This window comes from Larus michahellis, chromosome Z, assembly GCF_964199755.1.
Source record: "Larus michahellis chromosome Z, bLarMic1.1, whole genome shotgun sequence".
Classification (NCBI taxonomy): Eukaryota; Metazoa; Chordata; class Aves; order Charadriiformes; family Laridae; genus Larus; species Larus michahellis.
The window spans coordinates 37,792,089-37,819,144 of record NC_133930.1 but is presented as its reverse complement, the minus strand read 5'-3'; the positions used below and the strand labels follow the sequence as shown (position 1 = coordinate 37,819,144).

The window sequence follows — 27,056 nt, the reverse complement described above, 5'->3', positions numbered from 1 at the left end:
TATTTCAGAACTGCAGCCATCAGGTGCAGGCTCAAGTTGCCAGAGTGCAGCTGTTTTGCCATGGTTCAGCCTGATTTTCTTCAGTGATTGCTTTCCTGTGTTACAGTTCCTGGACCTTGCGATCCTGAAGACTTAATCGATGGAATAATTTTTGCTGCAAATTACCTTGGCTCAACTCAGCTCCTTTCTGATAAAACTCCCTCCAAGAATGTGAGAATGATGCAGGCACAGGAAGCTGTCAGCAGGATCAAGGTGAGGAATAATTCCTGCTGCTTCTCATATGGGTGTGTTAAGGCTGCGGATATGAACTTCTTATGTATGCAGTAGTTTTTTCATGTGGGGTTAACTGTGGTTTCAGGAAGGTTAAGTACCTCATCTTTTTTTCTGCAAAATAAATCACGTTTAATGCTGCTTTTAGAAAAAGACTGATAAGGAAATGTTACAAGATCATTTTCATTCCCTATAGTAATATTTGTGCCATGTGCTCTAAGCCAGAATCAGGAGTGAGTGGTGGTCTAAATTATATATTACCTGTGTGTTAAGGGAAAACAGGTTTAGGGTATAACTAGTAATTACTGCAGCTGCCTCTGGCTTGGCACTTGATGAAACTGGTGCTGTGATAATCTCTGCAGTTATTTTTGACCCTGCTGTGCATACTATTTTCTCCACCACGTGACAGCTATGAGCTGATTTAAAAAGAAAAAGAAACGTCTGTGACAGTACAGAGATGTACGGGGAAAAAAAATTGTCCTGGAATCCAGTATGTTTGCTTTGTTTGTTTGGAAAACAGAAATGCCCACTGATTTCTGTACAGGCCGTGACAAGCAACGGGCATGCTGCTGTGTTGTAAGTTACAATGATGACGTTGTCAACTGAAATTCAGGTGTGTGGATGAAGTATTGCAGGGTTGTAAAGGATGCTGCAGTACGGCCGCTACCTATATATGACTGGGTCGTAGGCCCACAGCTCCTCTTCTGCTAATTCAGCGAATGAACACAATCTCATCTGAAAGTTTTCCTTAGTTTAATATTTGTGTGTTCTTCTTTTGTATAGTCTGGTTTTGATTCCAACTCAGACTCTGTGTGCAGTTGTATAAAAGGGAGAGGAAGAGAGACAGCATGTTAGCAGCAAGGCCGATAGCACTGTGTATTAAGGTTGGCTGGTGCTTCCTACTGTTATTATTCCTTCCAATGTTTTCCATGCCAGGTGTTCAATTCGGTCTGTCTATGAAACTTTCACAGAGAAGCTCCAACTAGAAGCATTGAGGACACTTCGAGAAATTGTAATTTTGCTGATGTTCAAATACATAAAGTCTTGTAAACTTATCTCTGAAAATCACTAACACTCTAGCGTTTTAGAGGAGGCAGGGATGTTGCCTTCCTGTTACAGATAAGTCATCTTCTGTCATCTCTGTAGAAGTTTCCACTAACTTAAGAAACTACTGAGCCTATTGCAAAAGAATGATTTATCCGTGTTCATGGAGACTGTGGATTCAGTGACATTTTTTAAAAAGATTTTTCACTCAGCTTTCTCAACCCTGGCAGGTCTTGGTGGGTTCTTCCCAGAGCTACAGTGGAAACTTTCCCTTACAGAGTCTGCTTCTTTCCTGCTCTGGGTGCAAGTAAGGCTATGCCTGTCTGTTTAGTAGTCCCCATGTGTTCTTTCCTGACACTTGGCCGCATGGTAGAGAAGTTACCTGATTTGAATGCACAGGAAACTAAAGGTAAGATAGAGAAGGGAGAGAAATAAGGGCTCCAGTGAGGCTGGACCTATGAGGGATGCATCACTGGAGGCTGAAAGGAAAGATTAGCATCAGCTGTCATAGGAAACTTCATGCTTAACTTCAGGAGTTGAACTTGAGCATGGAGTTGGGCAGGAAGTTACTAGGAGGTAAAGCTTGTGTGGGAGTACACAATAGACAAAGATTGAAGGGATGTGTTAGAGATGGCTGGAACAGAATTGATTCAGAGCGGGTCTATGAGGTGTAAGAGTATAAAATCTTTCTCCAATACTAAATGTATTTCTTAGAAATTCATTAACAAAACAAAGTTCTTTCTGAGGATCCTGTTATGCCTTAGCACTGCTATGCCTCAACACAGAAGAAATCTGTTTAACTCATTTCACTCATAAAATATGTAATTTATACATCCATATAAATTAGCAGGCATGCATATTCTGGGTTCTAGGAAATTTGTCTCAAGGTGGAGGACAAAGCAGCTGCATTTTTCACCTGGTAAAATTCTAGCTTTTGCACAGAATTTTCTAAATCCATAAGTGTATTTCAGAAAATTGTCTTACTGTGTGGCACACAATACCGTTGTACAGTTCTTTCACAGGCATTGCTCAGGCAATGTAAATATACCTCCCTGCACCTTAGGGTCTTTGGTTTATTCGGGCTGGTTTTGTGTTTGATTGCCATTACAGCTAAACTTTTTTAGTGGAAGATCGTTATGACAGATGGAGTTCCTGCTGCCAGATTCATCACGGTGTAAAATACTGCTCGCACAATGACTGCGACACTTGTGCCCTACTCTTGTTTATTTACACAGTGTGTTAGGTGTTGCATCATGAAACATTTCTCTGTAGTTAAACAAAGGTTGTGAATGAAGAAAAAGCCTTTAAAAATTTGCAGACTTGAAGTTAAGAGCATCAAAAAGTGGGGGGGGGGGGGAGGAGGAGCTTTGTTTAAGGCCCACTGTGTGCACATAGCTTCCATATGAATGTGTTCCATTTTAAATTTAATAATTCCTATAGTGCTTCCTTTTAGCAGAGCCTTCAGACCACATATTCATTCGTTTTGAATATGAACAGATTCTGAAAAAAATTCTCCATGCTACTTCTTTAAACAAGTACCTCTTCATTAAAAATACAAAAGTTGGGGGTCTTCTTGCTTGGGCGTTCATCTTTGTGAAGTCCAACTAAGTTAAAAGAGATGCACTGCTTTGAAGAGATACACTGCATTTGTCAAATGTAGTTATTGCATATTTCCACTAGGAGGTACTTTTAGTCATAGAAAAGGTATTTCACGATTTTCAGAGTGTAGTCCCCCTTCTTTGGATAGCATAGAAAAAAGTATCTTTTCACATTTTACTTGGAGTGGATCCACAATACTTGTAGCAGTAAAAAAGTTGATGTTCACGGTTATAATTCACAGCTAATCTGTGAATTTTACATGTGAACTTAACAATTAACTTTTGTTTTTATTTTTCATCATAAGATTTGAGCTTGTGTGGCAGATATGAACATTTTTAGATAACAACTGATTTAATGACTGAATGTTATTTAAGATAGAACCCAAATGTGGAAGTAGTTTAATATTCTGCATGTTTTGTTTACTCAGTGTCCTCTGGGTGCGCACTGAGTTGTGGTACATTTTTTTGTAGACATCACGGTAGCAAAAGTGGAAGATTGCTGGGTTTTAACAATTTATAATATTGGAAATTGCTACTAGATACATAGTTACATTTCATTTACCTTAAGTGAAAAGCCTAGAGTCTGTATATTTAAAAAAAAAAAAAAGAAATTTGTTTAGATTAGATAGTTTCTGGTTTTTCTAAGAATATAGAAAGAATCTTTTGATCTAAATTAGCAAATAGTGTGATAAAGAGCATTTGTATGATAAAGCGTCTTGCATAGAATTATTCTAAATTTTTTTTTTCATGGACCATAACTTCTTTTATGACATTTCTGTGCAGTGTTAAGTCACTTATTAAAATTGGTTGTTCCATATCATTACCTTAGTTTTATGAAATACTTGAAAGTCATTCTTCAAAAAATTAAAATACCGGTAAGACCAGGTGCTTCCATTGCAAGAGTAGAATCTTCAGTAAATTGAAGGATAGTGTATTTTGATTAATCTTTGATTCTGTATTGTAAATCTCTAGCTCAAGGATTTTTCCCCCCCTTTTTCTTCTTTTTGGCCTGTGCTTTTCTTCTTTTGTGAGGTCCATCACTCTGTAAAGTTTGGGGAAGGGGAGGAAATTTTCTGAAGTGGAGATTGATTTTGAAAAGCAATTTAAATGCTCCAGCTCATGAGTGCTCTATCCCTTGCCTAGTGTATGTCAGGCAGCTGTTGATAAATATATTATTTCTGAGTACCAGTGTAAGTTAATGTAAAGAAGAGCCTCAGCATGAGGCAGTTATAATTACTTGTTGCAATAGTTTGCAATCAGCAGGCTATCAAATATTTCTTAGTTTGAAAAAGGTGACTAAAAGCTGCTGTGTGAGCGTTTATACTTGTAAATAAGTGGCACAGTCTAAAGATTCAGTGGCTGCTTTCAGATTTATTTAGGCAAAACCTGACAGACTTAAGTCGTGAGGATCAGTATAAAACATTTGATGTGTCTTGTGATTCAGGCCTCCTATTTGTTCTTCATAAAAGTAGTTAGCCATAAATCTCTATGAAGCCTGTGATAGTAAGCCTCCTTCCTACCACAAGAACACCTGTTAATTTAATTAGCTAAGAGGCTGTTACTGTTGGAAATGAAAGGATATCTGCCATCCTGGTGAGTATTGCACTCCTTCAGTAAGCAGGTCTGTCTGAAGTTCATTTCACCTTGGTCTGAATTAATTATTACAAGACAGTGAGAATGATGCTTATTTGTATTGTTATTCTTGCCACACTAGTAGCACGTAAGGAATTGATTTGTTGCAATGGGTTGATATATCTCTGGACATAAATTTATTAAACTGCTTAGTGACAAGAGGCCTGTTTTCTTGTGTTTGTGGAACTGAAGTACATACTCCACTGCCTTCCTGAAAAACCGTGGTAGTATGGACATATCTATGTGCAGGTGTCACAGGAAAACCTGTTGTCCAGATATGCAATGCTAACATTAGTATGAGTATATTTGCACAGAAGGAGGCGAAAGTGGAGGTGAAAGTTGCCTTCTGTAATTTTGTTTTTCCAGGAAAAAGTAGCATAGTTTTAGGAAGGTTAGTTTTTGAAGACTGTTGATAAGTTTGAGAGCATTACAAAACTTGAATCTAAATTCATTAGATCTAAAAAAGCTGGAATAATAATGGTTAAGATTCTTCTCTCACCTTTTACGTAGGTGTTGCTTCAAAAGAAGTAACCTCATGGTTTACACTGCTGTAAATGAGGGGAAGCTCCGTTGGTTTTTTTCCTTAAAAAAAAAAAAACAAACAAACAAGGAAAAACCACAAAAAAACCCTTATTTGTTGTGGGTAATATTTTAATTGAAGAAAAAAAATGGAATCTTTTTGTAATTCTTCCTCACTCTTTTGGTGCTGTTTCTTTTCATTTTTTAAAGTAATTGTGCTAAACATGAAATTTTAAAACTTTTTTTATGCCAAAAAGAAAAGGAGGAAATTAATCTAAGCAGGGACTAATTTAGAACAGCTAATAGTCTGTGAGCCCTGGCATTAGCATGCAGATTCCTGCTTGTCTTGGAGTCTTTGTAAGTTCTTTTCTAACTATTCTCCTGTCTCTGTTTGTTCCATGCTAAGCAGATGGCCCAGAAATTAGCCAAAAGCAGGAAGAAGGTGCAGTACAAACTCCATCAGCTTGATGTTATGCCTGTTCTTTTGTTTCTGGGAGGTTTTTTTTTAGCCTTTCTTTTTTATTTTGTGCTTTTATTTTCTGCATCCAGCAAGTTTTTTTTAAGATTTATTTCTGAGCCACCATACAAGTTGACATTTCTCAGAAATCAGTTGCCTGATTGGCCATTTTTTGTTGCTTATCATTAGCCATTCCATGTTAGAAATAGAGTAAAGATTGGATTTATCAAATGGTTTTAGGCAGTACCCAAAGTGCTTACTAAAGAAACAGGACTGACGTGGCAAAGGTTTTAACTCTGTAAAATGATAGATTAAAATGAAGTCTTTTTATTTTACTTTATCTAAGACTGCTTTGTTTGATTCACAGATGTGTCAAATTGCTGGATGCAAAAAAAAAGAAAAAAAATTATGTATATACACACAGTAATATGCTGAGATTGACTCATCTTAGTAATAAGCTGTGTTCATGGAGTTTTTAAGTATCTTTTAACAAATCTAATTTTTTTAAAAATTACAAGCGTTTGCTTTCTGTTAACAAAATATGACTTCTAAAGTGGGTTAGTGCTTGAATAGTATGTTGTCTGACTGTGAAGGTCTTCTTACCAGAACTGCATTGTGAATTGCTTAAACTGTACCCACCCGTGGTACAGGTTTTTCCATTGGTCTCGGCAGTTGCTGTTTGCCCATATAGAAATTCCTCAGGCAAGAGATACTGTTAGGCTTTTCTATGGCTTGTGTGAAAAACCTTCTTTAAAGTGGGATTCATAGTGTGGAGAAAATGGGAGAATCATTTTGATTTTCATGAAATCTTTACGTATTTTATGTTGGAGCCAGGTATAATTTTACTGAATCAGGAAAAATATCAGGGAAGCTTTTATGGGGTTAACAATTTTTCAAATAATACCCAATTCACTTTCACATATATATATAGATGTAGTTTTCACATCTTTGTGTTTATCTTTAGCTTCTGCAGTCTAATACTGTATCTTGCATTGCTGTTCTGGTGACTGTGTCGTAGTGCACCCCTGTTCGTAAGCTAACATCATTAGTAAGTGTGTTACCTCATGTGTTTGTTTGACTCTAATCCATTTATTTGCAGGCTCCAGAAGGTGAATCACAACCCATGACTGAAGTGGACCTCTTCATTTCTACACAGAGAATAAAAGTACTGAATGCAGACACGCAGGTATAAACAAAGATGCCTTTGTCAGTATTGTGGTAGCAGGCTGCTGAAATAGATTTTGATCTACCTGCTAAAATTTGTTCTTCAAATAGTGATGACTCTTCTAATTCCCTCCAGAATTTCCTAGTAAGAAATCAATGCTCAAGAACTGTGTCATACATGCAATTACCCTGGTGTGTCTGACTGCAGAAATGATTAGAATTTGTGGATAAGCTAATTGCAGCCAGCACATTTCTTACAAGCTGTGATGGGTCAAGTATTGACTGTGCCCAGAGTAGCCCAGAACATTTGGTTGTGATGATTTGAAGTTCATAGTCCTTTGCACATGTGTCCCCAGCCTATTCAGGTTCTGATATTGAGGTCTTTATGTGCCTTTCCACAGAAAACACAACTTTAATTTGTAAAACTTGGTCTTTGCTTTACTTTTAGAAAGTGAAGATCTTTGTTTCTATCAGCATCTCCCTTCATGCATGACAGGTATTACAGACTCCACTTAACAAAGGTCTTATACTGCCAATTTTTTGTTTTCATAATACTAGGTGTGCAATAAGAACTCTGTTGAAACAGCTGCTCATGGTGTTTTTTGTGTTCCCCAGGAAACCATGATGGATCATCCCCTGCGGACCATTTCTTACATTGCAGATATAGGAAATATAGTTGTTTTGATGGCTCGTAGGCGAATGCCACGGTCTAACTCCCAGGATAATGTGGAAGCATCTCACCCTTCCCAAGACGGAAAGAGGCAGTACAAAATGATTTGCCATGTCTTTGAGTCTGAGGATGTAAGGAATTACTCGGTCTTGTAATTTACTAGGGGTGGAAATGTAAGCATATTTTGGAAGGCTTGAAGTCCATAGCAAGTGGTCCTGCTTGTTCATTAACTGCAACCAAGTGTTTCATCTAAGCAGAGGAACTTGTGTTCTGTTTGTATGTGGCAATTTACTTTCTGTACCTGGCAATTTACTCACAAAATTGATGTTTATAGAAATGCCTCCCCTTTTTAAGCTCCTTCTGTGCCTTTCAGTAACAATGAGACAGGGTCCAGTTGCCACAGTTTACAAATACCAGCTCAGACTCTGCATGTTAGAGTGAAAGTCTATCAGAGATGCTTGTTTTCCTGGGGAAATTCTAATCCCAAGTATTGCATCAAGGATCACTGATACATACTAAAAAGGTGATTTTTGTCTCTTTCTTGAGGAGGAGGAAATGGGTTGGGGAGTAGTTGCTGACATCATATCAAAAAACCAGCAAAGAAAGATGGTAATTTCAGCAGTTTCAAAGTATGCTGAATAGAGATGCAGCTGAGTTAATTTTAGTCTATGGTACAGGTTATGTAGGACTTGGTAACCTGTCTTCACAACCAATGTGCGTAACTTCCTGATTTTGTGTGCTTTTAAAGCTCAGAAACTGAAAAGTAAAATCAAACGTAGCAGATTGAAGTGGCTAAATAAGTAGTTGCCAGGATCATAATCAAGTTAGCCCTAATAATTTGGGAAAACAAAAAAATCTCATTTCTAAGCCCTCCAAATAGCAGAGTATTACTTAAGACAAATAAGGTAAAAATATAAATTTCTTATAAAATCCTCATATGTCTTCCACTCTACAGTGTGTCAGCAAGGACTCTGAGATGAGAAGGTTTTCTTGAATAAGCAGCTGATTTTATGTCATGGTGAATCTATTCTAAACCCATGTGTGGATAAATTATCTGTTTGCAGATGAATGTGCATATACGACTCACTGCTGAGGTTAAAAAGTAAGGACAAGAGCACTGTCAGAAGTAATCCTCTACCAAAATTTTGACAGAGAGCATAAAAAATTGTGGATATTTTTTTTTTCTCCCCAGAATAACATGTAAGCCAGTTTTGCAAAGCCTTTCAAGAAACTGGTGTGAAAATAAAAAGAGTAGCCAATGTTATTTTCGCTTAATATTACTTGATACACTGCCCACTTAGAGGCTGCTGTTCCTGTGTTTCTTGTTGCAAGTTTGGACACCGCTAGCTCTACTGGCCAGTCGAAAAAGCAGAAATCAGACTGTTAGATTCCAGAGGCTGGGGCTTATTTTCCTTCAGCATGTGTGGTTTGACTACGGTCCAGATTTCCTGAATCTGTTTCCCAGGCTGCTATTAATACTTTGGCTATCTGGAATCTGTGCTTCCTTTTGGGGATCACTGACATTACTTTCTGTGATTAGTTTGAATCAGCCCACATTTGTGTCAGATGGGATCCTCCCTATGCCACTAGATATTGGCTTGGACAGTACAGGCCTGCAGATCCAATAGAATCATTGCTCGGTGATTTGAAAATGTGCAAAGAAACTGCAGCTCTATCAACTCTCCTTAGTCACTGTATAGTTCGCAAGTAGCTTGCCAACTTTATCTCAAATACCCAAACGACTAAGAAAGAGTTAGAATGGAATCACTGTAGCACCTGTTAGCAGCTTCAGGAGATATCAGCTTAAAAGATCCTGTATATCCAGTGGAGTAATACAGCCTGTTTATATTATAAAAGTCATGTATAAAACTCATTGTCACCTTTTATTCTTGTGGGACAGCTGGGTGTTTAGAATTTACCCAGTAACTAACACAGAAGCTGTAAGCCCTCAAGCAAGTGTTGGCCAGAATGTGTTTCTCCTTGCAAGAGTCCTTATCTAAGGAGGACAGCACCAGATTTTCAACTGTATTTAGAACTGGATCTTCAAATGAGCTGAACCCTAGTGATGTGTCCAAATGCTGGGTGTCTAAATGGGTGTTGATCTCTTCTTGGGGACAAGATACATGTGTATGAATGTAAAGTCTGGATGTGTCTCCTCACCTATATTACTGAGCTATGGAGGTGTAGTTTTCCCATTTTCTTGTTGTCGTCTTCTTGCTGTCAAAACTGGCTTGATCTGAGCATTGGTAAAATACTGCCAGTCTAGATATTGGCCTTTTCAGCAACAGCAACCATGCTATTCTCATTAGTAGGTTTAGTGCTAGTTTCAGTTGCTTTAAGATACAATCAACTTTTTATTTCAGGGTTGATTAGGGACCAAGCTGGACTTTAAATACAGATCATAGGCTGTATAAAAATACACCTCCACAGTATTCATTCATCACTAGCACTCCCCCAGGCCTGTGTTGTCAGCTGTAGACCCTTTCTTCTCTTCCCTCCCTTCACTGCAGCCAGCATTGTGCTCCATGGGACTGTTTCAGTGCACGTTGTGGCCAACTCCTGTGTGCAACACAGTCCTTACTGCACATATCGCTCCAGTTAACGCACAGCAGTACTCTGCACCATGCTGTGCTGCTTTCCTCTCCAGTCCGTTACCTGTCTCATACTAACCATGATCACAACCTCAAAGGGAGGCATCTCTCTGGTCTGCTGTTTCCATCTGTATCCTCCGCTTTGCATCACACGGAGCTTTGCCTTTATCTGCCTTGTGCCCGTTTTCTCTCACACTGCTGCAGCTGTAGAACAGCTCATGGTGGGAGCAATGCAGTTTAACGAGTGGCACGTTTGATGGTTTTAGGTGCAGAGAAGGCTACAGGAAGTGGCAGGTGCAAGAGGGTGCACACAAAGGACAGGCTGAGAAGGAAAGTGGCAGGGAGCTTGGCAGAGTCATGGGAGCTGGGAGGAAGGAAACAGAGAATGTAGGAGGGAGAAGTTGAAGGAGTGGAGAAGGAGATACGTGTGACCATTTCCAGTCATTTCAATGCCCAGATCTGGTCACTAGTTCCTGCCCTTTTCCTGTTTCATCTGAGACTGAGGTAGGAGCAGCCAATATGGACATTAAGGAGGGTAAGAAAAAGAGGAAATATCCTGTTAAATGCGGTTGTGTGTTTTCTAGTAGACATTTTCATTTTCACTGCTGGCTTGTCAGAGAATGGCATTGCCTCTGGTAGAAGGGAGGGCTGTCTGGGAGGTTGTACATGTGGGAAGAATTGTAGGTGCAAGCTACAGTCACTGCAGCAGGTATACCTTTACATTTACATTGGCAGTTCTTGCCTGTGAAAGGATGGCTTTATTTGTATTTCTCATTTATAATTGCGTACCAAGCTGGAGTCATGGCACAGGTATTGACATTTTGGGGGTCTTTTACATTAATTTTTAATGTACAAATATTTTTTAAAACTGGGTTGTGGTAACATGACTTGTAGGTTCATCAACTTGACTTGATGATCTGATCCATTTTACAGTGTGATTGTAACAGAGAAAGTGTTAGGGGACAAGACCATCAGAATGTTTCACTTTTTTCTTTTCTCTTCTCTGCGAACTGCTACAGGCACAGCTGATTGCACAGTCCATAGGTCAAGCATTTAGTGTGGCCTACCAGGAATTTCTGAGGGCAAATGGAATCAACCCAGAAGACCTCAGCCAGAAGGAATATAGTGACTTGCTCAATACTCAGGACATGTACAATGATGACCTGATTCACTTCTCCAAATCTGAAAACTGCAAAGATGTATGTCTCATTTTTTTTCCATAAAAGCATTAAGCTGCTCTGTACCAGTTGCAGGCCCATGCTGGCAGAAATGAGAAAACCATTAATACTTCCTATAAATGACCTCAGTGAGCCTAGAGTATTCTCCCAAGTAGGACACCCTGTCATCAGTTCTGTTTCAAATGCAAACAGTGAACCCAAAATTTATCAACAGTGAAATGATTTACCATCTGTTTGTGTTCTTTTTACCAAACAATTTTCAGACATGTTTGACATTGTATGTTAATGAAATGAATTTAGAACAGATTAAGAGAGTAATACAATTTAACGGGTTACAGTAAACAGTATAAAATTTATAGAGGCATGGGTGTCTGTGAAAGTTGCTGATTCCAGATTTTAAAGGATTGTGTTCGCTGAAAGGGTTTGCAGCTTGGTTAATAAAGATGAACCAGTGCACCCCTGCAACGCACAGGTAGTAGTAGTTTTCCAATCCACAGTCATAAACTTGTGCAATCTCTTCCTGTTTAGCTTTGTCCACCAAAAACCACGGCACCAGGCTTTCTTCCACTCCAGTTTCCTCTGCTCTTATGCAGGAATAAGTTGGAGGGGGTTTTCACGCTCAGCAGAATCTATATTATGTAGTGTTGATTATTTCATGTTTCAATATAAATGAAATGTAGTAAAATGTGTACCCTGTTTTCTTTTGCTATTGAATTAGAAACACAGCTAGCAAATAAGGAAGGGTGTGTGTTTGTTGGTTATATGAATGTTTGGAATTGGGGTATTAGTCAGTTCCATAGGTGTGAAGAGCTTTTTTTTGAAACATTTTTTCTTATGATACAGGTTTACATTGAAAAGCAAAAGGGAGAAATCCTAGGTGTAGTGATTGTGGAGTCTGGCTGGGGATCCATTTTGCCTACAGTTATCATAGCCAACATGATGCATGGAGGACCAGCAGAGAAGTCTGGAAAGCTGAACATAGGGGATCAGATCATGTCAATCAACGGGACCAGTTTGGTTGGTTTACCACTCTCAACATGTCAGAGCATTATAAAGGTATGGAGAATGTTTCTGGAAGTTACATGTTTTAAAATGATTACTTAATAGGAGAGAAGAAAGTATAGAACTCTAAAGTAAATTCTTACCAAGGGTTTGTATAGCACTTTCCATTTCATCATCTTTAAACTACAGTGGGAATTATGCTACACCAATTTTCTGACTCCCAGAAAGTGAGCTATGCCATTTACTTGTATAGATAAGGACTCTGCAGAACTTCACTCCACAAGACAATATTTCGTTAAGAAGGAAGATATTATGCATCTGAAGACACTTAGAAGTTTTATGTGACAAAAGGAGGCACAGGGTCCTAGGCCATATTAGCTGTTTAAATGCCTTCTAGTATCTGGCTGAAACAGATCTGATGCTTTTTTGGTATTTTGTTTATAACTATTTTTAAAACTGTAAAACTTTGAATTGAAGACATACTTATCCTCTGTAGCAACTTTGCCTGAGTTACTTGAAAGTGTGATGCTTCTTTTCTTTTGGCTAAATGGGATATTATAATTAGAAGAGCTTTTTTCTAGTTGTCAGAAAAGTATGTGACTGCAAAAATCATGCAGGTCAACTGAAACTGAACAGTGCCTGGGGTGGCTGTAGCATACAAGGGCGTAGGTATTTAAATATCAGAGTTTCAAGATCTGGAAAGATGCATTGTTAGGGAATGTTTGAGATGGAGCTATATGGACTTTGTTATTTATTGAAATAGCCCCACGGAGCTTCTGCTGATCATAACATGGTGACACATAATGTAATGCTGGTAGTGTACTATACAGAAATTCTTCTCTGATTTCTAGAAATATGACTGTTAAACTTATTTATTTAAGCAACTTTCTGGTAACAAGTTGTATTATGTAATATGTTTTTTTGCGTTTTGTGCTTTTTTAAATCGCAAAGTAAGGTTTGTATTTACAAAGCAAAAAAATATTGACAAAGTAAATTTTTATTTTTTTGTCCATGGATTAGTTTCTTAATACTTGAATTAAGATGTTTGCTGTAAAGAATTCCTATTCTGGTTTTCAAAAATGTTAATGCTGAGCTCATATGAGTAATAGATGTGACAGTCACTGAACCAGCCATTTTAGATTCAGTGACTAGAAATGACAGCCTGGAAGCGTAGCATGCTAAAAACATGGCAAAAAGGATCTTACATTTGTGAAGGAAGGAAAAAAGAATCATATTAAATATCTTTGTGCCAGCTTCAGTGGAACATCACTCCCAGCAAATTTAGGCTTTTCATGTAGCCACGCGTGTTTCCTATGCCACATCAGTTTTATTTCTAAACTGCGATGAGTTACGCTTCTCTGGTTCTGAGCCTTTTCAGGTGGAGTTTTGTTGTGCTCATCTGTACTTTCTCAAATGAAAAACAACCAGCTTTGCTGTTTTGAGCTTCTGCAGACCTTTCTTTTCCTCACTGATACTTGCTGCTGTTGCCATAGGAACTGCTAGTCATTTATTTTGTCTCTCTAAAGAGAAGATAGTCTGTATGTTTGCAGATCTTCCTAACCATACATCTGGAGCTGTTCATACAGCGCTTCTGGTAACACGTACATATACCACTGAATGATCTAAGCACACATTTAAATGTGGCAGAAATATCTCAGAATTTCAGATTTCTTTAGCATGCTGTAAGGTATCCTATGAAAAGATGAGAATATTCTGTAGATATTATGTAGAATATGTTGCAAGTACTTGAAATAACATAATTTCAGTACTATAGATGTAATCTCTGCTACTAATTGACCATAAACCAGTTGCAAACTGACAGAGCTCAGAAGAAGGTTTCCATACGTGGTGGTTATTCCCTAATTGTATTACGCTACTTGTATCCTTTTCAGAAGCATCTGGTGCTGGCTCCTATCAGAAGCAGACTCAGGGACTAGATAAGCAAATAGTTGATCAAATGATGGAATTGTTCTGTTTCTGATCAGCATATATTACCAGTCTGCATAATACTGAAAATCAGCCACTTTTGAAATACATGTGCTTTCTGTAAAATTAGAAAATTATTTGTTGGGGACTACAGTACTTTTTTTTCAAGGAATACATATAAATAACTTGCACACTTGTCATGGAAGTAACAATGCAATTATATCATCTCTGCTGAGGGCATGTGACCTGAGTGAACTCAGATGACGGAAGTTAGACACCTGAATTCCTCATAGAAATGACCATTTCCAGTACTCCGCATGAATCCTACCCTCCTGGATTTAGCAGGCTGAGGCAGAAACCCCTCAGACTTTTGAGTAAACATTGTACCCACGATTGTTTGGTCCCTGCCTTCTACTGTGTGTGTTGTTGCGAAGACCTGCATATAGAAGATGAATGGCCCCTGAGCACGTGTGGTGTGTGCTGCTAACTCCTCGCTAGAGTGGTGGAGTCATGGAAGAGATGGTGGTTGGACCTTCTTTCTGATAAGAGTGGGGTAGAGGCAGTTCCCACAGCCGTGTGCTTTGTCATTTTGTGTTCACACACCCATTCTCCTGGAGCCACTCTTAGTAATGAGCCAAGCTGAGCTCAGCACTGTGTGTAATTGAGGGTAGCTGTTTCCCATGTGATGATTGCATCCAGTTTTTAAGGCACTGACAAAAAAACAGACTCTAAGGCAATATATCTTGGCAGAATGCCAGTCTAGTTGTTCAAGTCACTGCTGAATCTGGAGTTTAGCTCAACAGAATCAGCAGGAGTAAACTGGATGTAGAGACTTCAGTGTATTACCTTAGCTATAGTAGGAGTTATTTTTCAGAATTAACTTCTTGAAGTCATTGTCAGACACCTGTTAGTTGTAGTGGGATCCAGATTTCAATTTTTCATAGAAAAGGAATTCAGAAGTAGGTACTGGAATTGGTAGGTATTGTATGAGGTAAGGTGGAAATTGCTGTATTCTTTATAAAGTATTTCTTTCTTGATGTAGATTCCATGTATGTGTTTATTTATGGCTAATCCTTTGTGTGAATGAAGCATTTCAGAAAAATATCTTAACAGTCTCCAAGAGCTCTGAATACTTGAAGTTGTATAAGGGGTCAGATTGCAGTTATCTGTAGTTTTACATTTGAATTTTCGTGAAGACATAAAATCACAGAGTCTCTGAGGCTGGCAGTCACTGCTGAAGTTGATATAGACCAACACTTTGGTTCAAATAGAGTAGATTGCTTAGCGCTGTGACCACTGCGGTTTAAATAACTCCAAGGTTGGATTCTCTACAACCTCTCTGGGTAATTTGTTCCAGTGCTTTACCACCCTGACAGTAAAAATAAATTGTCCTCCTTCAATTTTCTTCTGGTAGCAAGGAGTTCATGATAAATGTGATATAACTCATTTAGAAGGTAGGAGGAACAGAAATTAGGAGCACTGCTTATACAAGCATGATAGGAGCAGGACCTGCCATTTGCATGACAGAATTTAATATATCCTATTAGGGAAGCCGCTTACTTGTAACTATCTTAGCTGCTTACTTAAAATTTTATTTCCCATCCACAGTCATTGGCTTTTTTGGTGAGCTGTGTAGACCTGTTTACTATTCTTTTTATACATGATTTGCATTATCAAATGAAGAAATTGCTGACAGGAAGCTGGTGTTCTTAAAACAACTGTGTCAGCTTCTTGGCAAGAAAAAAATTGTTATTTTATCGCCATTTCACTAAATATTGTGATACTTGTGTGTAGCATTCACTGATGAGATTCTGTTACTAATGCATACAAAGAGCTGTTTATTCAGGGCCGTTTCCATGTCAAAATTTTAACACTTCCGCCCCCGCCCCCCAATGCTTATGTTAAATGTTTCACTCTATCTTTGCTGGGATTTGTCATGCTGATTTCTTTCCACAGGGTTTGAAAAACCAGGCCCGAGTTAAACTGAACATAGTTAGGTGTCCTCCAGTAACCACAGTCTTGATCAGGAGACCGGACCTCAGATATCAGTTGGGCTTCAGTGTGCAGAATGGGATTGTAAGTAGCTTCCAGACTCACTGGTTAAGCTTTAATAGATGTGAAACTTCTTATCCATTTCTGGATAAGTTTCACTGTGGGAAGAGGGAAGCCGACATTTTCTGCCTTTACAGCAAGCGGGACTTTGCACGTGTTAAGTCTGAGATGTAAAATCTGAGTTAATCAAAGCTGTTTTTTTTTTCTTTGACTCTACGTACTTCACAACTTAGAGTCAGCCAGAGGAACAGAAAAGATGCTTTAAGTTAGAGGAAAAAAAAAAAGTGTAGTAGAGGCTGTTTTCAATCTGCATCATTCATGTCTCTAACCAAGCCATCGCATGATCTCAAAAGAAAACGACTGACCTCGACCTGTTTTGTTGTAAGGCATCTGCATCCTGAACACTATTAAACTGTGGTCCTTCATTGACCCTTAAATTTTCAAGCCACAGCACATGTGATGTACAATGCAAACAGCCTTTTCTGACAGTTTGTTCTGCTCTTGAAAGAGAAATTTGTCACTAACAGATTTTACTTTGAATCAGTGATGGATTACATTTTAGAATTTGTTGCAAGCCTCTGTGTTTAAATGCTGATTTACAGTTTGTAGGCAAAAATGAGGAATCTAAAGCCTGTTCCTTATCCAGGCCCTGATAAATTTGTCCTTCCCCTTCCAGATCTGTAGCCTTATGAGAGGAGGCATAGCAGAGCGAGGAGGTGTGCGTGTTGGCCATCGGATCATTGAAATCAATGGACAGAGTGTTGTAGCAACACCCCATGAGAAAATTGTTCACATTCTCTCAAATGCTGTTGGTGAGGTAAGAGCAGGCAATGTGTCTAGACAATATGACATAGTTCTTCACTGTTACCAGTAACAAATGAAAACAGTAACGAGTGGTGGCCCTCAGGGGACCATACTTGGACCAGTATGTTTTAATATCTTCATCAATGACATAGACAGTGAGACTGAGTGCACCTTCAGCAAGTTTGAGGATGCTCAGTGGTGCTGTTGATAAGCTTAAGGAAAGGGCTGCCATTAGAGGGACCTTGACAGGCTTGAAGGAAGAGCCCATGTGGCCCTCATGAAGTTCAACAGGGCCAAGTCCAAGGTCCTGCAGCTGGGTCTGGGAAATCTCCAACATTAGTACAGACTGAGGGATGAGTGGGTTGAGAGCAGCCCTGTGGAAGAGGACCTGGGGGTACTGGTGGATAAAAAGCTGGACATGAACCAGCAATGTGCACTCACAGCAAGCAGAAAGCAAATTGCATCCTGGGCTGCATCAAAAGAAGAGTGGCAGCAGGTTGAGGGAGGTGATTCTGCCCCTCTACTCTGCACTAGCGAGACCCCAACTGGAGTACTGTGTCCAGCTCTGGGGTCCTCAGCACAGGAAAGACATGGAACTGTTGGATTGGGTCCAGAGGGGGGCCGCAAAGATGATCAGAGGGCTGGAGCACCTCTCCTACAAAGACAGGCTGAGAGAGTGGGGGTTGTTCAGCCTGGAGAAGAGATGTCTCCAGGGAGACCTTATTGCAGCCTTTCAATATGTAAAGGGGGCTTCTAAGAAAGACGGAGAGGGACTTTTTACCAGGGCATGTAGTGACAGGAGAAGGGTCAAGCATTTTAAACTGAAAGAAAGTAGATTTAGATTGGGCATAAGTAAGTAATTGTTTACAATGAGGGTGGTGAGACAGTGGAACAGGTTACCCAGAGAAGGTGAGGACGTCCCATCCCTGGAAGCGTTCAAAGTCAGGTTGCATGGGGCTTTGAGCAACATGATCTAGTGAAAGGCGTCCTACCTGCAGGAGAGGGGTTGAGCTACATGATTTTCAAAGGTCACTTCCAACTCAAACTGTTCCATGATTCTGTGATTCTACCTCCACTAGCCTGTTGGTATTCAAATCTAAAAAATGTAAGTGAGAGCAAGCCAGTACACCATTTCTTTTATTATTTACCCATAGTTCTTCTATGTTTTAGAAGAACCCTAATCTGAAAATATGAAGCGTCCATAACTTTAGATGTTTCATTGATACTAAACATACTGCTTCATAATAGCACCACCTACAATACTTTTAATTAAGGGTATGAAACCTCTCAGGTTTTACCTTTCCCTTCTGTTTCTTCATGAATGCTGTGTTGTAGTATGCATGTTAGGAACATTGATTAACTTGTCGTATTTCCTCTAGATTCATATGAAGACTATGCCAGCTGCCATGTACAGACTGTTGACGGCGCAAGAGCAACCAGTTTACATCTAAAGCCAACACTTCACTGTCACAATGTGCATGGAGGATGTTTTTCCTCGTTAGTGCTTGTCTCTCTAGTGCTGCATTTCTGTGTCTGCAGAGACATTTCTTTCCCCCTCTCTCTCTCTCCTTCACAAACACACTGTCTCTCTTCTCTCTCCCTTTTTCCTCTTCTCCACACCATTTTCCTGTATTTTGGGAAGGGGCAAAATATTTCTGCGGGACTATTTTGGTTGCATCTTTTTACAAGTAAAACTTCATGCAGTTCCACATGCAAAACAGGAAAACAGCAGCAGCATTGTTCACAGCAGGATTCACAAAGAAGACTAACTCTGCTTCATACTACATAATCAGTTTTATTTTTGTGGTTATAATTTGACAAATTGTAGTAAATTTGAGTAAATTAAATGTTGCTGAATGAAAGGTGTCTTTACCGACTAGATAGAAGTATAGGGTGCAGAGTGTTCTCTTGGATATCCTTGCATGTGACTTTGCCTTTCTTGCCCTATTTTCCCACAGACACCGAGCTCATTATTAAAGCTTTATGTCTGTAGGGAAAGTAGAATACGAGAAGGACAGTTGTGCCCTTAGGAAGAATTACCTGCTTATGAAGACTTAGTGAACGCTGCTGTTGTAAAATGGACTGCCCAAATACACACCTTTGAATTCCCCTCTGTCATCAGTTCTTCGTGATAGTAGGACCCCAAAAGGTACTCTGTGAGTTGCTGAAACATATTACACCTGCATTACTTACACTAAGCAATTTGGGAGGCATTTTTTACAGCTGCCTCCCCTGCGCTGCCCCCAGTTTTCTAACTCTTTGTTTTCTTCTGCTTTGTTTTTAAATGCAACATGTCTTTTGTAGTCCCTTGCCTATTTTAGAGGTTAAAGGAGGGTGGGGATCTTTAAATATCTACAAGAGAAATAGTGAGGGGCTTTCCTGAATAGCTTCACTTTTTCTAGGCTCTTAATTCTGAATTTGGTGCGCACAGCCATGTGTGCCGGTGTATATAGACATTTTTAAGATTGTGCTTGCTATTTATGAAGTTTGAATATAAGAGATCTGCAGACTATTCTAAGTAATTTTGTTGTCTGAGCCAGTTTTAACATATATTTTTGTCCAAAGACCTGTCTAACTTTATTGACTTCCTCTTTAGTTCATGGTATAGATAACAGTAGAAGGGACGAGGTGGGAATAAACTTATTTATTTTGTTATATAATTTAACTTGTGATTTTTTTCCATATGTATGGCACTTAAAGGAGATATTTGTGTACTATATGCACTTGTATGAAGATGATAAACTGTAGGGATGTATGAAATCTAGGATTTGATTGGCCTCTAACTTGCATGCTAGAGACAAAAGGGGATACAGGGGTTGGGTTGATTTTTTTTATATTTTCTTTTTTAAGAGGAGAAAAAAAAGCAGTGGCTTTTCTTCCTAGTGAGAGGAAAATTCTCCATTCTCTGTAGTTATTTTTTATGAGGACTTTATACTGGTGTTTATGCTGAAATTGAACAATGCATTTGGTCCACGCTAATATATTGATTTCTTTTCAAAAACCAGTTTCTGCTGTGTTTTACTATGATAGAAAGGCTCAGTGGGATGAAAACAAGAGCAGGCCATGCACAGCCACACACCACTTCTGCTTTGCAAATATACTGTTGGTCACAGTCAGTTGTTTCTCAGTTATTGTGGGGCAGTTTAACCATTGGACCATGCAATTTAACCATTGCTTGTGGTCCAGTAATGATACCTAGACATTACTATGGAGATCCATGGAAGTGGATGCATGTGTGTGTACATGCGTACGCACGCTGGGTGTGAACACTGCTGAGAGGCATTGAGCACTCTTGCCAGAGGTCCATTTTTGGCTTTCAGAAATCATGGATATCCGTGGGCTGATCAGAGGTAGAGAATAAACTTGGTATTTCAGTAGGCAGTAAATATTTAAGGGAGGTAATGAAGTCATGCATAAACTATGGTAGTAAGTGAATATCTTTTAGTGTTGAGATTATTGTATGATGACTTGATTTTCCTGCAGTTCTTGTTGTTATATGATTTAATCCCAATCTCCTGAATAGCAGATTGCACAAGAGAGTGGTATTAGTATTCCAGGTCAGTACTTACCTCTGCTACCTGACTGATGCAACTAGATAGTGAATAAATTGTGAGTATATTGTTTAACTGTAGACATCTGGTTTATGACCATTTTAACTTTTTTTCCAGAACTTTCCATATATATAGTAATATATGTAAATATGATATATAACCATGTACAATTTAGAAGATTATATACAGTGCAGCCTTTCCGTAAGTTGCCTGAGGAAACTTAGTGAACTCTTGAAGACACAGCTATCATGCTTCTGGTTCCTGCTGTGTTTACACCCTCAGCTTCACTTGTTTCTGTGGTTCTGTCCAGCTCGTGTGGTGGGGTCTTTAACTCTCTTCACTGGGAGGTGGTGAAGACCTGAACATGCAAATGTATTTAGAGATGAAACAACTGTTTCTTTGAAAGTCTTGCAAGATTCTGTGAACTTACTCACACTTGAGTGCTTGAACAGTTCATGGTAAATAGGTGCTTAACATTAAGCAAGTGAATGCTTGCAGGATCAGAGTCTAGCAAAAAATCTTGGGTTTTCCAATTACAGAGTGCGCGTAAGATTTCTAAGCTGGGAGATCCATAGTGTGCGCACACTTCTGGTAACAGTCTTGTAAACAATCCCCTTTTACTTTGTAAAGGGAAAGAGTTTCAAGGAAGAGGAGCTTGAAAGGGAAAGCTGGACATTCTCTAGACTGTTGCAGCGTTAGGTTACATATGTGAATTTTTAACAGATTCAAAGGAACAAACTGCTGGTTTACATTCCTTTTTCGGTGACAGACCTGAATTCTTTTTCATCCTTGCTGCTTCATACAGTCTAATTAAGTCTTCAGTGTTTACATTAAGGATGAAACATCCCTTTTTTTTTTTTTTATTGGCAAGCTTCACACATTTGTTTTGAATCTTGTTTGAATTTGAAACTCAGTGGGGATATATACAGGTTTGCTTGCTTTTCTTGTTTTCTAATTAAATGTGTTTCTGAAGACAGCAGTGTGGTTGAGATCTCTTGTACATATTTAGCTCAGTACCTAGACTATGAAGTTGTACTATTGTTCTGTAAAGAGGGTGAATAGAAATTATTGTAAAGCGTTGGGAAAAGTATAGTATTGTATTTGTAACAATATTGTTCTTTGTAAACATTTAATGATCTCTCTATATAAATATAAATATATATATAAATATATGTGAGCCTGGAATGTTGATACTGCACATCTATTGAATGTAATTCCTCAGATGTTTTTTTGCCACAGGTCTCCGACCTCTGTAATGAAGCTGCAGTGGTTTGATTTGGGGGGGAGGGCAGGGGGAGAGGAGTGGGCTTTTTGTTTTGGGTGTTGGGGGGGTTCTGGCCAGCTGTTTTGTTGTGATGTATTTACTGTGCTACATTCCTTTATTTAACAGAGCGCTAATGTCTGTAAGATTTGCAACAATAAAATACAAAACAAAAATACCTCAGACAAGGCTGAGAGTTTGCTCATACTGATCTAAGGGTTGGCTTGCCAATACTGAATGTGTAAATACTTGGAAGGTGTCTGAATTTCTCTTTTGCCACTTAGTCTGGAGTAATACTATACGTATTTCTGCAGATGTGAACCGATGCTATTAACTTTATTTTTAAAACAGCATTATTTTCAGGTAATAAATGATACGAGCACTCCTAAACTAAGCTGATTCCTCATCTAAGGTTGCATGCCAGTTTCTACCACGTGAAATGTCACTATGTTTGCATCTTCCAAAAATACGTTATTTCAAGATAAATAAGTGTCAGAATTATTATTTCATTGTCAGAGTTATTTTAAATATGCTTTTCTCATAAATGAGGCCTTGCTAAAACTTCTTTACACTTACTGTAATTTCTGAAACCACTATTTTTCTTCAAAGGTCATCGGCATGGTTTATTCTTAAAAACCTACTATCATTTGAATAAATAAAAAGTAGAATTGTAACATGTCTGTCTTTAGAATAAATCCTGGAATTGCCTGTGGTAAGGTTAGAAAATATTTATATAATGAGAGACTGATTATGAAAAACATGATGGTATTTGAAAGTCAGCCAGCAAAAGCCAACAAAGGAGCATTTCTTCAGGTGAGGCTTCACAGGTTTTTCTGTGCTTCCTGGGTTGTCGTGAGTACTTTGAAACTACGGAAATTAAAAACATACACCATGGCTGATTCAGAAGAAAACTAAACGTGGGCCTTCAGCCACAGGGTGGCTGTTCGTAACATGAAATACAAATATTGCCAGCATGGGAGAATGAAGTATTGCTTAACTTCTCACCTTATTGGCTTAAATGATTGATTGGAGAAATAGTGAAGTCTTTGGTAAATGGTGCAGCAGACAGGCTGAGGTTGCTTTCTGTTTCCCTGCGTGCCACCCTCCATCCTCCCGTTTTTTACTGTTCTCGTTAAAGCTTTACGTTCTGATTTCTGTATTACAAACTTTTTCGTATTTCAGTGGATAAACCTAAGCCTGGCTTTTCCTTTAGCAGTACAGATATAAATGGCACAGATTTGCTGTCTTCACAGGGGACGTTTCTTTTGCCCTCACCTCCAGTATGTTAGTGGTTTGTATGCACATGGGGAGGACGAGTGGACCCCAGTTCCGGCACCCTGGGGTGCCTTGGAGGCTGGAGAGGTGCTGCTGATACCCTGTGGGGACGGGTGGTGCCTGAGAACGGGGCTGGGATTGTGATTTTAAGAAATGGTCCGTGCGACACCTGACCTGAAGAGCACCGTATGTGGAGGGGTCGGTGATCCACATGTCGGTCGGTGAACGTGAGCAGGCCCAGGTGCGTGCTGTTCCTGCTCTGTGCCGCTCATACGGCGTGGCCTTCAGGGGCGTCCCTTGGCCACAGCATAAATTTAGCTGGTCGAATACAAGAGAAGAGGGGCCCTGCAGGCAGCCCCCACTGGCTACTGGTGGTGGCACTGCTTGTGTGTCCTTGCCTTTGCCTAGAAGCGCAGCAATAAGCTCTCATGTGAACATCCTTTTGTTTGACAGGAGAAGTGGTGAATGGAGTTGTTTTATTCTAAGAAAATCTTGTAATAGTTCAGACGACCAAAACGAGGTAACCCTTGCACGGGTGGGGTCTGCACAACTTGTTGCACCCTGATGGTTGGCCTGTTCGATGCTACGCAACTTGAGGTTAGCATCTGAAGGGATGTAAAATTATCTATACTGTCCTCTTTCTTTATAGCATTACCTCTAATAAATAGCATTTTAAATGAGACTTTACAGAGCCTGAGTGCCTTTCTTACTGGGATGATAACAAACTAGCACCCCCTGGTGTGAAACACGTATGCTTTGGAGTTTGGGTTTTAGTTCTGTCAGTAAGGCAAGAATAATGTCCTGCCATTAAGCGAGAAGGTCACTGAGCCAAAGAAGCAGCTTCTTTCAGACAGTTTGTATTTTAATTAGAGTTTGCAAATTAAGAACCTTCTTTTATAAAGGGTAGTGTTAGAACTCTGGACACCAGTTTTTACTGAAAGCCTGCTTTGTATCTGAAGGTCTGCATTTTATGACTGGAGCTTTTAATTTAACCCATAGTACTGATAATTTGCAAGGTTCTTCGATACTGCCTTTGGCTGCTGCCTCCACAAGACTGGTGTATAATCACACCCTACAACTGCACAGGTTACCAAGCTTCAGAGCCAAGAAAATGTGTCTGGTTTGTACCTTCAAATAAGGTATAAAAAGCATAAAATTGCCCACACTGTGAATGTGCATCCTGGTAGATTTTCTTTCTGTGCTTTCAGCAAGGTGACAACCACTGAACAGGGATTTCATTGGCCTCCACAAGGAAGAGTGGCTGTAGGTCGTAAGGTGTATGTAATAGTCATAGATCATTAGAGAAACTGTTAGATGTTGATGAGCTTGGTGTACAGGAATAAGGTGTATGTATACATTTAGCAAACAGAATTGCGTATAATTCATGGACATTATCCATGGATCTGCGTGCTGACTTTTTTTGAAGGACTGCGGCAGCAATTCTTAGGAAGCCAAAGAATTGTAACAGCATCCTAATTAAGAGAGATGCTTCTCAGACGTAGTGCAAAGTAACTAACTGCAGCACGTATGGGAAGAGAGCTGTAGTTCATTCTTAAAGAGGTTGGTTGTTGCTCCAAGTGTCAATCCTAACTACTGTTTCTGTAAAACACTCCTGAAGGGACTTGTTTTTATCCTTCTCCAGTACAAATGTTTTTGGATACCTTCGTTTTCTCTGCCAGACTTGAAACCTAGTGTCTACTTTAAGTGTTTATATTCCAGCTCAGACAGGCAACGTATCTATAATTTATGCTAATTCTCATGCTTTCACAGCAGCAATTTTGTGCAGAATTTTTCCCCGCTGGATGATTTTACCAATGATCAAATTAAGATAACAGAAAAATGTCTCCCCGAGCCTAAGCTAGGCTAACAGTGTGCATGTGTGTATGGGGGAAAGACATAAGAACGACTTTCAGGAGAGTAAACTGAAACCAGGTACAATTATTTTCCACCGTGAGTCTATCTTTTGTGCTTAGCCTTCTGATAAGCATCCACTTATCCCTTACCCACTGATGCTTCTTCCCACTCTCTTTACCCTGTCGCAGTCTGCATCTTCTCTGCCCTTCCCCCCTCTTCCATCCCATGGAGCATCTTCCATGGCATCGGTGAATTTCCCCGCTGAGTGAGGAGTTGTGTGTACCACGCCTTCTGCAGAAAGCATGTTCAGGCGACACCATGGAAGTTCAGGAGATGATGTACCCTGGCAGCAGTGGGGAGAGAGACAGTATGACAGACTGCACTGAGTTTTGTGGCCGCGTGTTTTGGAATGAGGTGGTCTGGGAGTAAGAGCGGGCGTCTCGCCCACTAGTAAACTCCCATTGCTCTAGCTGGTGGCTTTTCCATCGGGTGAGGGTTGCAGGATGAGCGGCAAAGGCATCGTGATTTGAGAGTGCTGTTGATGAAGGGGGACTTTTTCGTTAGTTCTGAAGGCTGCCTGGACAAGAATTGAGACTGCATTTTGCAAATGAAAGGGGCATGAGAAGTTTGTCTTTTGAATGTATGATAGCTTATAAAGCTGGTATGTTGTTTTTTATTTAAAAAAAAAAAAAAAGTCACTGGTGGGAGACTGGTTCTGATGAAAGAGATTTGCATAAATTTTTCCTTAAGGGATTAAAAAACACTTTAGGAAATGAAAATTATTCTTCTGTTGCTAAGGGCTGCACTCTCACTGGAACTGTGGTGATTAACTTAGCTGCTAGACACCTTGCAGCTCTTGAAATCTTTGCATGTTTTAAACTTGTTGAAATAGCATTAAGTGTAGTGTGTCCCTTACCTTATGTCTGGCTGAGGTTCAAATTATGAGGAAGAAAAAGAAACTGACTATGCTACTGTGTCTCTGGGTGCCTGAGGATAATGAAATTAAAACTTGCTACGTTGTTTGGATATATGGGCTAGGGGCTAGCGAGCAAAAGGGTGTCCTGGGTGGTGTATAATCCCGGCAGTTCCAGTCCAGTCCATCATACCCAGTCAGGTTGTCAAGTCACTGGTGCAGAACTGAGCACAGCCTGGCTGCAGAAACTGGCCTGCTCGGTGTTCAGGCCTGGCTCCAAGAAATATGGGAATTCCAGTATTGTTTTTTACACGCTGATTCAGCTACAAAATTTGCAGGTGTGTTACATGAGGTACATGGAGAACAGATCGGCTCCGACCCTGACTCTGCTCCATAAGCGCTCTCCACATGCAGTGATGCTGGTTACGCTGGGTGCAGACCTCTGGGACAGGGAACAGGGATAGCAGAGCGGTGAGTATTGCTCAGAAAAGTTGATGACTGAATACTTTCTTTTTTTTCTTCTTTTTTTTTTTTTTTTTTTTTAAATCTTTCCCTCCATTCCCCCATTGTTTTTCTTGGTGCCTGTTAAAGCATGACTGGCTAAAAAACAGGTCATGTTTTTGCAGGTAATGAAGGAAACACCTTACCTGTGTAATAACTTGATTGATAGTTTTTATAAACAATTTTGGCACTTGTCCTGGAGTAATTACCTGGCAATTAGAAATTTAGCTCAGGTTAGTCCCGTTCCACTGGGATAATGAGCAATTAACTGAATTGTGATCAAGTCAAGCACAAGCTTATGTTGCATCCAGACTTGTAGCCTGGGGACCTTTGCAGACTTTGCTCCCCGTAGTGCTGCCGGGAGTTTATACACAGCGATGTAAGCGCTGTCAAAAGCTACTGTGAGTACAGTTTCCACTGCTGGGGTGTGCGTGATTGTCCTCTTCCACAATCTAGTTTTGTAAGGGCAATGAACAACTGGGAAAAGGAACGTAATGCTGAAGATCTGAAAGAACTCCCACTTAAGATGATGCAACTCCAGCAAGTTGAGCTGGAGTCTTAAATGTGGTGGAATGGCAAAATACATAACAGAGCTGAGGTAAAAGCTAGCATAATGAAGCAGTGTGTTCCTGTGGTGTTTTCCTCCTTCTCCGAGACAAAAATCCCTCAATTTTCACTTGCTGCGCTCGCACTTCTGAGAGCAAAATGTAGCAATAGGACAGTGCTGCAGAAAACTCAATATCCCTAATGTATTCTTCCTACTACACAGGAAAAATAAAGCACCAATTCTAGTG

General features: G+C 39.6%; 1 protein-coding gene across 3 annotated transcripts in view; it reads left to right on the top strand.

Moving 5' to 3' along the window:
• The window catches only part of APBA1 (amyloid beta precursor protein binding family A member 1), a 97,006-nt gene extending 75,134 nt beyond the window's left edge, over nucleotides 1-21,872 (top strand). The window contains exons 5-13 of one of the 3 annotated variants that reach the window (XM_074570148.1): nucleotides 107-252; nucleotides 5,473-5,505; nucleotides 6,620-6,706; nucleotides 7,300-7,485; nucleotides 10,965-11,144; nucleotides 11,967-12,179; nucleotides 16,008-16,127; nucleotides 16,780-16,920; nucleotides 18,287-21,872. In XM_074570148.1, the coding sequence (XP_074426249.1) occupies nucleotides 107-252; nucleotides 5,473-5,505; nucleotides 6,620-6,706; nucleotides 7,300-7,485; nucleotides 10,965-11,144; nucleotides 11,967-12,179; nucleotides 16,008-16,127; nucleotides 16,780-16,920; nucleotides 18,287-18,358 (1,178 nt within the window). In that variant the 3' untranslated portion in view covers nucleotides 18,359-21,872. The remainder of the gene's footprint in view (nucleotides 1-106; nucleotides 253-5,472; nucleotides 5,506-6,619; nucleotides 6,707-7,299; nucleotides 7,486-10,964; nucleotides 11,145-11,966; nucleotides 12,180-16,007; nucleotides 16,128-16,779; nucleotides 16,921-18,286) is intronic. The other 2 variants (XM_074570149.1, XM_074570150.1) reach the window with 2 other exon arrangements.
• Nucleotides 21,873-27,056: the final 5,184 nt, after the last annotated feature.